This window comes from Trichomycterus rosablanca, chromosome 22, assembly GCF_030014385.1.
Source record: "Trichomycterus rosablanca isolate fTriRos1 chromosome 22, fTriRos1.hap1, whole genome shotgun sequence".
In the NCBI taxonomy this organism is placed as follows: Eukaryota; Metazoa; Chordata; class Actinopteri; order Siluriformes; family Trichomycteridae; genus Trichomycterus; species Trichomycterus rosablanca.
This window is the reverse complement of record NC_086009.1, coordinates 6,992,748-7,006,089: the sequence shown is the minus strand read 5'-3', so window position 1 is coordinate 7,006,089 and position 13,342 is coordinate 6,992,748. Positions and strand designations below refer to the sequence as shown.

Below are 13,342 nucleotides of genomic sequence, written 5' to 3'. Positions count from 1 at the left end.
TCATGAATGTAACGAAAGTGTAAAACATGATGTTAAAATCCCAATAAACAATAAACAAAGGGTCATGTTCCAGTTACAATCCTAAATACTAAATGGTGTGCTAAATTAAATTCAAACTAATGGTGAGGCTACTTTTTTAGGCCCAAGTGTAGCATCTTGTGTGCACCTTCCATCAGGAAGAGTCTAAAATGCTTAACGTGACTTAATGTACTGAAACAGCCAACTCAGGAACACCAAAGTTTACAATTATTACTGGATACAAAATGACCAGCCAGTGATCCAAAATGAAAATAGTCATTTATAAGTTAAGGTTTTTTCTTCCTATTTAAACCTATTACTGTAGAGAAAAAGCTTAATGTACTAAACGATGACCAAAAACACAAAACTTTATAATTATTACTGGTCATAAGTACTCTGTACTGCTTAAATGACCAACCAGTGGTCCAAAAGTAAAATAGTAATTTTTATGTTATGTTTTTTCATCCCATTTAAACCTATTATTGTAAGGAAAAATCATACCATGGCTTAATGTACTAAAACGACAACCCAAGGACACCAAACTTCACAGTTATTACTGGTCATAAGTACTATCTAGTGCTGCAATGACCAACCAGTGGTCATTGAAGGATTTTTCTTCCCATTTGAACCTATTATTGTAAGAAAAAAGCTTAACGTGGCTTAATGCACTAAAACACCAAACTTCACAATTATGACTGAACTTAATCAGGATAGACTCATAGAACTTTTTACAACAGTATATTACATATTACATATCTCATCTAACAATATTTACTGCCTGGATTCTTTTAAAGTTTTTATATTACATACTACATTTTTATTCTATTTATTTAATTACATAGGGTGTACATTACTTGTGTACTTTAATACTTTGTACTTTAATAATTGTGTACTTTTGCTTTAAGGTATCTTGAGCTGCTATAATAACTGACTTTCCCTATGGGATTAATAAAGCTATCTATCCATCCATCCATACATCCATCCGTCCATCTGTCCATCCATCTAACTATCTATACTACTGCAGTGACGTCACCAACCTGTACTCCCAAAGAAAAATAATCATATGGTTTTACCTCCCTTTTATTAATACAGTATAAGGAAAACGTTGTGTGGGTTTCCTTCAGATACTCTGGTTTCCTCCCTCCTCCCAATAACATTTCCCCTAGCTCAAAAATTTCCCCTACCTGTAAGTTAGTAAATGTGTATTGACACCTGATATATTGAAACCCAATTGGAACAGAGAGTTTTGCTGTTTTAGTGCTGAACCCTGCACAAAATCTGCCAAAGAAGCGATGCTTCGTAAACTGAATTGCACAGGACCCTCTATGAAACAGGCCAGGATAAATCAGTTAGTGAAATCAAATGAATGAATTAACCAACAGCAACAGTGTGTTTAAACAGACGCCAAAAATATCTGTGTGAACGTACCACAAGTACGTAAGCGCATATTTAAAACAACATATAAAGGCAGTACAATGCTCAGCTGTGAAAAATAGGTATGTCTGTTTACACACAGTGTTTGCTATACATGTTGCAAGCAGATGCATGAATTGAATAATGGACCTTTAGCACCCTGCGTAACTGGCTGTGGCCATTGGGCTCTTTGCCAGATCCTGCTCGGCTCAAACAGTGCGAAACGACAGCTGTGTCAATACAGCATCGACCGAGAGAGTAATGCTGGAGCACATTTAAACAGTTACAGGTGGAAAACTGTGATACCAGACTTCCAAAATAACCCCAGCATATTGATGTGTTGTTATGTATGTGTGAGTCCTTGGGACCTGGGTTTGATTGTTGCCTCGGGTCAGCGTCTGTCAAGAGTTTCGTCTGTTTTCCGCATGTCGATGTGTGTTTCCTCCAGGTATAGAAATATACGGAAGCTAAATTGTCTATTTTAAATTGCCCCTGGGTTTGAGTGAGTGAGTTGCCTAGTGATGAATTGGCATTGTGTCTTTTTTTGCCATTTGCACCAAGTGGAAATGAATGAATAAATGAAATGTTTTGCTTTAATTATTTTGCTGGAGTGAAAAGCACTAATAAAAATGCAGTTGCAAAAAAAAATCATTTGTTGCTCTTAGTACACACTGCCATCAACACATTTTTAAAGGCAAATAAAAGCATGTGCCAGATGTGGTGGCGTTACTTGCCATGCTTTTGGTCTTAAATGGTCTTGTGGGATTAAACCAGTGACCTTCTGATTACTAGTCCAGTAATTTACCCTATGAGACACCACTGTCTTTAGTGGTATCTGCTAATACCAATATAATACCAGTTGTACAGACAATCTTATCAGTATTATCAGCTATTTAAACACATGGTACTCATGCACCCCCATTAACAGTCTGCATTGTCTTTTTTGTCTGAAATCTCTCTACATAGATGCATTCTATGCCATCCTTTGTGCTCCCGAGAAGAAGGGTGTCTAATTTCTTAGATGCCTAAAAATGCTGCCTACTAAAGTGCCTTAATTCTAAACAATAATCTGACTGAATAATTAGCGGCGAAGGCAATCCCAGCATTCAACTTTTCTCATAAAAAAATACAAATATGACAGATGAATGCAGAGCAACGAATGAGTTCTTTTCATATGTAAATAAATTATTATTGATTTTTAATTTGTATAAAGGTGTACAAGTGGCATTTATAACAGTTTAACCAATTTCGGTACACAAAGAGAGATGTTAGCTGGCATACAAGCGGGATGTGCCATCTCAGCCCAAGTTTGATGTCTTATTAGAATCCTCTCTACTTAGGCATCTGCCTAGGTATGCAGCAAGGCAGCTCACTAAGTTTTTGAACAGACTCAATGTCTGTTTTTTTTTCCCAAAAACAAGCTAAAATGTGGACTTATCTGAGCACAGCACACGTTTCCACTGTCAGTCCATCTGAGATGAGTTTAGTCCCAGACAACTTGGCAGCACTCTGCATAGAATTGATGTATTATTTTTGCATAATAGGCTTTCAGATTGCTTTTTTGATGTCCTGTCAGACTGTGACAATGTGTTTTCTTCTGTATTTCTGAGCCCATGTGGTTTTGTAATGTAAGAACTTAAAGGTTACGCACATTCAACAGTGATTTCTGGCCTTGTTCTGGACTGACTTAGAACTCTCTGGATTTTCTAAATCTGTTCACAATATTATGTATTGTAGATGGTGAAAATAATGTGAACAGCTACAAGGAATGATGACAATTTTCATACAAAGTTTTGCTTTGCTTTCAAGGACTGAACCTTTGGTGGATTCTCTTTTTATACCCTCACTTGTTACCAGCTCACCTTCTTATAGTGAAATATCTTAAAACAGTGTAACTTTTAGCTCTATTTTGCCCCATCACATCTTGAAGTGGCACTAAGTTTAAAAGGCGTTGAGTTTTAAGTAGAGATGTACCGATCGGGGTTTTTGGCACCGATTCCGATCTCCGATCTCCTTACAGGGATATCGGCCGATAGCCGATTCCGATCGGGGGGTGGGTGGGGGGGTGGGAGTTAGCAGTAAATAAAGTAAATAAACTTAAAAAGATCCTCACAGTGAAGATAAACCGGAGCAGCGTGCGTGTGTGTGTGCCTTTAGAAGAGACGCTTTGTTCACAGTATCGCTATAAGTGATTCATTGATTCATGAGTCGATTCGTTTTATGTGAAGCGTAAGTTTCTCTTCTCGGTTATCTCTCCGTGTTTTCTGTTATTAATTAAATGTCGTGGTTTTAAATAAACACCAACTACTACAGAACATTTTGTGTGACTCTCTTACAATAAAAAGCTTAATTAAAAAGCTTAATTAAACTGTTATTACCACAGATCTGTAACCGACTCAGACTCGTTCCGTCTAAGGAGCTAGAAGTTTTCTGATGATCTGATGATGAAGTTCAGCAGATGATCCTGAACTAACGAATTTGGTAATGAATAAACTTTTGCCTCGGATTGGCTCTGTAAGGTTTTCTGTTCTCATCTACATCACAAGCAAGAACCGCTTCCGATTTACCAAAGTGAACCAGGAGTTTATATAACGTGCTGATAGAATCGACTCAGATGTGACCGGGTTGAATTATCTTTTTAAAGTAAATATTACAATCAGCAAAATTACATCGTATGTATGATGCACAACGTTAATCATGTTATTTTAGGTCATGAAGAGCTTTCACGATGGTTTCTGTACGATGGTTGATGAATGGTGATGTGATGGTTGGTGCTTCGTAGCTCAAAGTCTGGATCAATCCACTGAGCTGTTAAGCTTAACGTGGTCTTTATATATCACACGATCGGATCGGCTACTTTTAGGAGATATCGGCCGATCGCCGATAGCATATTTTGATTAAAAATCGGCCGATACCGATTCATAGCCGATCGATCGTTCCATCTCTAGTTTTAAGGTATTTTTTCCCATAAGGATGTATGGGAAACCTGTTAATGCGCTCCATGGTCCTGTTGAACTGCATATATTTTAGGCTAATGTAAAATAATGGGGTTGTTTTTGACACTTACACACTGAAAATAACACAAATATAATATATAAAAACACTGAAATAGTTGTTAATTGTTCAAATCAAATAAAAACATTATAAAATCTGCTTTTTTTAACGATAAGTGTTTTAGACTCTCTCGGAAAAGCTGATTTTCACAATTTCTCAGAACCCCGAGCTGTAACACACGAGCTGTAAGTTTAAAAGTGAAACAGGAAGAAAATCCAGGTAAACACAGATACATGTGGAGCTTTCAGAGTGAATCTGACGGTTATTCCACACTAATGCAGATTCATCTCATATTCGCACTTTGATGACGTTTTACCGCACCGCTCAAGCCGAGCGCTAAACAAAGCAGCAGTCGCAAACGTTTCAAAGATTTTGAGTTTAGGGGGCATAGAGTTAAAAGGTATCACTGTGTTTAGATTTTTGTCAGTTAAATAAAGATAATAAAGGTTCCAGAACACAATCTGACGATTTGTTTTGCTTATTTTATGGCTTCGTCAAATAAAGGGCAGCATTATTGTATGATTATTGTACTACTGGCAATACCAAATTGTAACCCAAATCAAACAGCTCTTCTAACACACCCTGGAGTGGCCCATTTATGAGGTCTTTAATGCCTAGTATGTTCTTTCTATGCATCCACTACTACAATTGGCCTTGTGCAGGGTCTAGAATTGTGTAGACAATTCAGGAATCCTTATTATTATCCTTATTATTGCACTTTATGAGCCAATGAAAACAGCTAGACTTTCAAATGGGTTTATGTGAAAGATAATGACCAGTGTTCTGTCCTATTTAAACAAAATAATGGACGTGGTGGAGGCGAACAACCATGACCCTAATAACAGGACAGTTCAGCAGTTATCTTTATTTATTGGCTAATTATGTGGCTACTTGCGATTGTTTTGCTTCCTTTTAGCTGAATACATGAACAGTGATCTTAATTTATTCTTTTAAGTCCCTCACCTCCTCATCTTTTAACAGTGCTTGCTATGCTTGTTTATTAACAGCTCGAATGCTGCCATCACTCTGCTTTCAATTTCAGCTCATTAAAGCTAATTAATAATTATTTTATGTATAAGTAGCATTACGAGGTTTTATTTTAAATCACTATTAGGTTGATATAGAAAGGTCGGGGTTAAGGTTAGGGTTAGGGTAAGGGTTACATCCTAGAGCTTTTACTTTTACATTAAATCCTTCTTGTTCATTAGTCTTTATCAGTCTGTATGAAACTAAGTCAGAAAATGACGTAAATAAGAAGAATGGGTATAGAATAGAAAATATATGCAGAAATTGATGTACCTTCCTGAAGTAAATCAAGAAATTGGCCACCGTGTCTGCTGGGTGGGATGACCGGACTAGGTGGGTGGGGTCTTTAAATGCTGTGTAACAAATAGAGGGGCGTGTAGAGAGCATGGGTGTGAAAGAAAGGTCCACTAAGGAAGAAAATATACCCTCCTCGAATGCATTCAGATATATTGTTATTTAAGAAAGCCAGCCTTCTCTTCCTCAGACATGGCCAGTCACGTCTGTTGAGTGACCATCCAGTCCTGTATCACCACTGCTCCTTTGAATGCGGGTCTCTTTAGCAATAGACGTTATTCCAAGTGCATCAGGTATAGCATTTTTCACATTTTTGGAAATCAGTGTGAGATGTGTATTAGTTTATCACAGCAGAGCTTAATGTGTCCTGAGTGAGACATTAGCAGGTGATTTATGGGGGTCATGCTGATGTTTCAGCGCATTAAAAGCTGGAGGGAGCGAAGAGAGAAAAGGTATTTGATTAGGGATGGAGCAGGAGATGCTGATGAGAAAAAAGTTTTCCTATTAGGTGTTTCAGCAAATCATTAAAACTAAGAAAGAGTACTCGTGTGTGTGTGTGTGTGTTTGAAGGAATGGATAATAGGACAACAAAGTGGCATTTCAAATAGAGGAAATGATAGATTGTGAAAGCAGACAGGATGATTGGGAGCAATAAAAAGAACTTTGGTCTTAAATAAGACAAGAGAAAAGCATTCAGATCAGCTTGATTACACTCCTAACATTTCATAAGCCCTGTTCTTTGCCTCCCTATAAGTTAAACCAAGTGAACGCTGTGATTTTTCAGCCTGATTTTTTTTAGATTAGACTCAGCGTGTGCCCATGATGATGTACTGGGTATTGTTCAGCGGCCTGATTTCTCCAGTCACCAATCAGTCAATGTGGCTCATATTTTTTTTTTTAGCATTTTCTTATTTTTCAATCATGGTGTGTATACTGAGCAATGCCTAGTCACAAACCCATTTGAAACAGCCTACGAGAAACAGCCAGTGAGGAAAAAGGTCAACAAGAAAACAATAATAACTAAATTGGGTTTAAAACAATGGCCCGGGGTGCCTTTCTGTGTCCCATGTCCGCTTGGGTTTCCTCCTTCCTACAAATTTGTTTTTGTCAGTGACAGTTTAACCATTTTCGGTACACAGAGGGAGATGTTAGCTGGCATGATAGCAGGTCACGCCGCCTCAGCCCATTCTCCCTGTGCCACCTACAACTTGGATATTATACTAAGGCCCAACCTCAAAATGTAAGGTTTTTATTTAGCAATTGATTAGTTAAAATGTCCAAGATGTCGAAGTCTAAAGCAGATAGAAACACTATTCAGGTAACTGAAAACTCCCAACCAATTCTGTGGACAAGAATTTTCATCCTTGAGACATGCAGCCTCGTACCGTCCCAGGGTGTTTTAGCTATTTTGACTATGAAGTTAGCCCGTGCTGAGTATTGTAGCTCCCATTTATTCTATCATTCAATTTGTGAGTATTATTTAATGACTGCTGTGAAACATGTCACTTTTCTTTAAAAATCCATCAAATCTGTGATTTACATGTGTATGGATAAGGCCAGTTAGCACCCTCCCACTGGCATTGCTTGAGCTGCAGCTTTATGTACGAAGGATCTTTAAAAAGTTTCCACACTTTTATATTTTGGTTGGAAACGGTGAGGGTGGAAGGAGTAGTGATTGGTCGTGTCTGAGTGACAAAGGGCGTGAGAGAGCTTATAGTCCGGATTTAGCGCCATCTGATTTCCACCTGTTTGGACGCTCAAAGAAGCTTTACGGGGAAGAAGATTTTCACGTGATTGATAATGTGAAAGCAGTGCTGCATCAGTGGCTACACGCTCAACCAAGAACATTTTTTGCTGATGGCATTAAAAAGTTGGTACAAAACACAGCAGAACGTGACTGTGTAGAAAATTGACGTAATTTGTTTTTAAAATTCTTAATAAATAGAGTTTAAAAAGTTCAGAAACTTTTTGAAGAACCCTCATATCTTGAAAGAAGCATATACCAGCCATTACTCTTACTGATTGGTTGTTGTCATATCACAAGGGGGATTTAGTGGGTGAAAGTTGGCACTGTTTCTTGCTTGCATACCTTGAGAAGTGCCCGGCTGACCTGATACCTTAAATAATACCAAGCCTTTCTGCATAAGAACACCATCTGTGTCCAAATGAGGAGAAATAAACAGCTGCTGGAAGCCACTCCCTTATGTTACCATTGCTGTCCAGACTCATTTGCCAGGATGCAGTTTTTTTCCCTCCAGGCTGTAGTCATGAAAGGAAAAGGATTAATGAAGACGAGAGAGGGCTAATGCAAATCAATAATTAAATAAAGGCTAATTAAGAAGGGCAGGTGGTCAGTGATGTAAACGCTTGAGTGCATATTGAACCATGTAGACGGTGGTTCAAATAGCAAATACAGTCTGTACATCCTAATACAGTCCTAATACATCCATCCATCCATCCATCCATCTCAAATTACTTCTGATTCTGAGTCACAGACACAAGTGATTACCTGGCTGCATCCCAAACCGCATCAGTGTGCTTCACAATGTTGAATATGTCATTTCAAGTGCACTAATTAGACATACTACTTAGTAAAATAGTGTGTAAGCCTGAATTACTTGACAGATTCTATAGCTGTATCATAGAGAGCAATGGCAAAAAGGATGTGGACACCTGGCACACCAGAGCTGACATCTCAAACTCGACTGTTCGAATCTCAGCTCTGCTACCTTCAGGCTGAGCCCTACAGAAGTGATGCTGGCTGATTGATGGTGCCTGCACAGAGACAGGGGATAATGTGATCAGGGTGTGTCTCTCTATGTTCAAAGCTGATCCACATATGAACCAGCCTCATGCAGGTGAAAAGATGCAGTCGGCTACTGCACACGTGTCGGAGGGGGCGTGTGTTAGTCACGGCTCTCCTCAGTCAGAGTGGAGGTCAACATCAGTATAAAGGAAGCGTAATGCAGTCGGGTGACTGGATATGACTAGATTGAGAGGAAAATTGTGGGGACAAATCTGACCATCAGCTTGTTGGAAATCCCCAAACCATGCATATTAAAGTGGAATCCTTCTTTTTGCAGCGATAACAGCCTTCACTGCTCTTGGAAGCTTGTAGGTTTTGGTTTTCATTCAGTAAAAAAAAGCATTTGTGAGGTCAACCACTAATGTTTGGACAAGTATGAGGTCAGGGCAGAGCTTTATGCATGACCATGTCTTTATGGACATCACATTTTACACAATGTGTGTAGAATCAATAACACTGATGGACTGTTTTTGCTCTAGGTAATGCTGGTAGGAGATTCAGGAGTGGGGAAGACCTGTCTGCTGGTGCGCTTCAAGGATGGAGCTTTCCTAAATGGCAGCTTCATTTCCACTGTAGGCATTGATTTCAGGGTAAGTGTCACACACACATGTTTATTTTCTGGTTTTGAAATACACATTTGAGACCTGATTGGATACAAGCTGGAGAATAAATGCATATAAAAGATTAAGATTAATAAAGTATATATTTGTCTGTCTGTCTGTCTGTCTATCATCTATCTATCTATCTATCTATCTATCTATCTATCTATCTATCTATCTATCTATCTATCTATCTATCTATCTATCTGTCTGTTTATCTGTCTACCTATCTGTCTACATATCTATCTATCTATCTATCTATCTATCTATCTATCTATCTATCTATCTATCTATCTATCTATCTATCTATCTGTCTGTTGTCTGTCTGTCTATCTACCTGTCTACCTATCTGTCTGTCTGTCTGTCTATCTATCTGTCTATCTGTCTACCTATCTGCCTGCCTGCCTGTCTGTCTGTCTGTCTGTCTGTCTGTCTATCTATCTATCTATCTATCTATCTATCTATCTAACAACTCACTTTAGATTATGTATTATGTATAGATTTGAATCGTTACACATGTGAATCGATTTTTAACTGTCTTGTGGTGCATCGTTATATCCCAAGTTACAACACACAATATACATCATGCAATCTATTTAAATCCAGATCTGTCTAAGTGGTCTTTTTATTGCTAAGCCTTGTGAGGGAAAAAATAGCTGTGCTTCCTTTTTAAGCTTGCTTCCTATGTAGTGCACTACTTTTATATAAATATCGATTTGAATACACAAGCCACTCTGAATTTTGCAGAGGAACATCAAATATCAGACAACTAATCTTGCCATTCCTCATAAGAGATGGCAAAAGTGGTGGGAGCTTGTTGGTAGTCAATGTGACATCCTACAAGAATAATGTGTCATGAATAACGTGCTCACACAGCACAAGTAAGGCTTATGTTGACCCTGTGTCACGAATCCAGCCTCTCCGTGCTTTCATGTTTCATGCCCCTGTCTGCAGGAGCACATGGTTGAAGAGGCTTTGTTTATAGTTTCCAGTTGAAGCCCGTCATGATTATTCAGTGGAGGTCTGGTCATGATTTTGACTGTTATGGTTCATGGTTTTGACTAGGGTGACTATATTTTAAGTGAAAAAAGAGGACACTTGTGGAAGGATGGCAGCATGATTCACACAGACATCAGCACTGAGTGGAAGGTTTGGTTTGGGGAAGGGGGGGTTGGATTGGCATAGTAATTTCATGGAATTGGTGGTACCATGGCAAACCATAGTATTTGTATTTGACAAACCATAGTATTTGACAAATACATTAATACTTTAACTCCCCCTCCATTCAGCAACAAACAATATAGTTCATCAGTAGACGTGGTGCCAGAATGTGCCACTATCATGGCGTTGACAAAAACCTCTATCTTTGTGCGCACATTTGGAAATGTTTACACTGTTTCATAATCAGGTAAAGACTTACAGGATTCTTGCTTCTATTTTACCGCAGTGATAGTGCTGGATAGGTTGTAAAGACAAAGGTTCATAATGATGCAGTACTGACCTTCATACATAATGGAAAAGGTGTGGGAGGCCTTTTTTTTTTCCTCCCAGGCTGGAAGTATCGTTGCTATTGCAACATCAGACCCATCACATGGCACAATCACCTCCAATTTGTTGTGACTCATTTTGTAATCTCCTTTTGGTTAGATTCAGTTCTGTGACAAAGTAATTGCACCCTATCTAATGGTCTGTAATTGCATGTTTGTGACACAATGATTTTGGATCCGCAAACAAAATGACACAGAGGGGACTTGAGTAAAACACATAAGGAACACGTGTTCCAACGCCAGTATCACCCTATATATAATTTCATATTAGTCTTTCACAAGGGTGTGAAGGATGTTTAACTCCAGTCTCTTAGCTCTTATGTGTTAGACACTCTGTCAGGTTGAATAATGCCTCCTTTATTCTCTGCACTCTTTGTTTTTGGTACACCGTATGGCCAAAAGTATGATGACACCCCTCCTAATTCTCAAATCCAGTTGTTTCAGACTTACACATGTCTAAATAATTTAGACCCAGTTTTTTGTGGAGGAACTTTAACAGTATGAGGACGTTAACCCCATTGGACACCTTTTGGACTAAATTAGAAGTTTATTGCAAAGCAGGGACGGCACGGTGGTTCAGTGGGTAGCACTGTCGCCTCACAGCAAGAAGGTCCTGGGTTCGATTCCCAGTTGAAGCGGTCCGGGTTCTTTCTGTGTCGAGTTTGCATGTTCTCCCTGTGTCTGTGTGGGTTTCTTCCTGGAGCTGTGAGGCGACAGTGTTACCCACTGAGCCATCGTGCCACCCAAAACTGAATACAACTCTGAATAATGGCACTAATGTTTTTGAACGATCAGCTTTTCAATGAGCGCAATTCAGTGTCTCCAATTAACCTGACTGCATGTTTTTGGACTGTTGGAGTAAATCGGAGCTCCCGGAGGAAACCCACACAGACACGGGGAGGGAGAACATGCAAACTCCACATAGAAAGGACCCGGACCGCCCGGCCTGGGGATCGAACCCAGGACCTTATTGCTATGAGGCGACAGTGCTACCCTCTGAGCCACCGTGCCATGAACAGTGTACAGTGTTATTATTACTATTATTATTATTGTTATTATTATTATTATTTTGGGACTAACAATGCCTTGAAACTAAACATCAGTTGGTTCTGGGAGTGGCATCAAGTTTAAAAGATGTTGAGTTTCAAGGTGTTTTTCCACAGGGATGTATGGGGAAACCTGTTAATGCGTTCCATGGTCCGGTGGAACTGCACATATTTTAGTCTTATGTACAAAAGTGTGGTTGTTTTTTGACACTTAAATAATAAAGAATAAAACAAATATAATATAAAAACACTGAAATGCAACTGAAAAACAGTTAAAAATCAATAAAAAATAAAACCTTGTGAAAAAAGTGCGCCTCATAGCAGCGCAAAAGTGCTGTTGCCGCTTCTCATGTGAATGCACCATAATGTTTACCCCTTCGTTTAAGGGAAACGTCGAGTTTAAGGGTACAAATAGGGCATCGAGTTTCAAAGAGCTGAGTTTAGGGGCTGTTGAGTTACAAGGTACGACTGTAATGTCTAAGTACTAAGTAATACAACCTGTTTATGTGTTAAACCACAGACACCGAAGAACAGACCACAGTAAAGGCTGAACAGACCTGAGAAAATTGCTACTTGAACACAAAGAACCGGAGGAAAAAAGTACCCAGAATGGGTGTGTGTGGGCGAGAGGGTTTGAGTGCATCAGATTGTGATGAAACAGACTTGTGTGAACAGTCAGTGCAGAAAGCTGGCCACCAAGTACTGATTGGAAATATGTAGGCTGCTATAAATAATATAATCAGAGTTGGACAAAACAGTCCTTATAACACAAGAAAGTTTTCACAAACAGATCCAAGCCAATTTACTCCAGGAACAGTCGGAACATTTATTTTTTTCCCTTTTGATGCAGTTCTATGGGTTAGTGTGATTAGATACGCAACCTCAGCCATGAAAATAGAAGCAGTACTGGCTTGCTGTGATGTGTTACTGGAGAACAAACACACCCCAGTTCAGTTCACTGATTCAGAAATAGAAAAGCAGAGTCCATTTTATTCCTCTGTTGCTGATTGGTATTTGCCTCTGATATTCTAATGTGGAGAATTCTATTAGCAGCCCTTCACTGGCACTTTCATTCTAAGACAAATGGGTAGCGATCTGTTTAATAATTACTTTATTATAGAAACAAAATGAGAACACACCATGAATCCAGGATGACAAGTTATTACTGGCTAAGATCAGGATGAAGGCGTGAATTCATTTTTTATAAATAGTATCTTTACAAAATACACTGTCAAGTCATTGCCACTGTTTGTGGCATTCTCTGGGCCCATGCATCCATGTGTAGGGCACACTCCATCCTTGCAGATCACTTACACCCATACATGCTGAATGTCTTCCCTGGTGCAGATGGGCTCTTCCAGCAAGACAATGGAACATGTCACACGGCTAGACATGTCCCACATTGGTTGGAAGAGCATGACTAAGACCTCCGAGCACTACCCTGGTCCTGTAATTCACCAGACTTGAACCCAATTGAGCATCTGTGGGAACACCTTGATTGTTGCTTTCACTCTATGGATCCTGCTACCAGCAGTCTGG

At 39.1% G+C, this 13,342-nt stretch overlaps 1 protein-coding gene across 1 annotated transcript in view; it reads left to right on the top strand.

Moving 5' to 3' along the window:
• Window positions 1-13,342, top strand: part of LOC134336185 (ras-related protein Rab-26-like) — a 61,087-nt gene that overhangs the window by 1,869 nt on the left and 45,876 nt on the right. Inside the window, exon 2 of the mRNA XM_063018891.1 lies at window positions 9,091-9,201. Within this exon, the coding sequence (XP_062874961.1) occupies window positions 9,091-9,201 (111 nt within the window). The remainder of the gene's footprint in view (window positions 1-9,090; window positions 9,202-13,342) is intronic.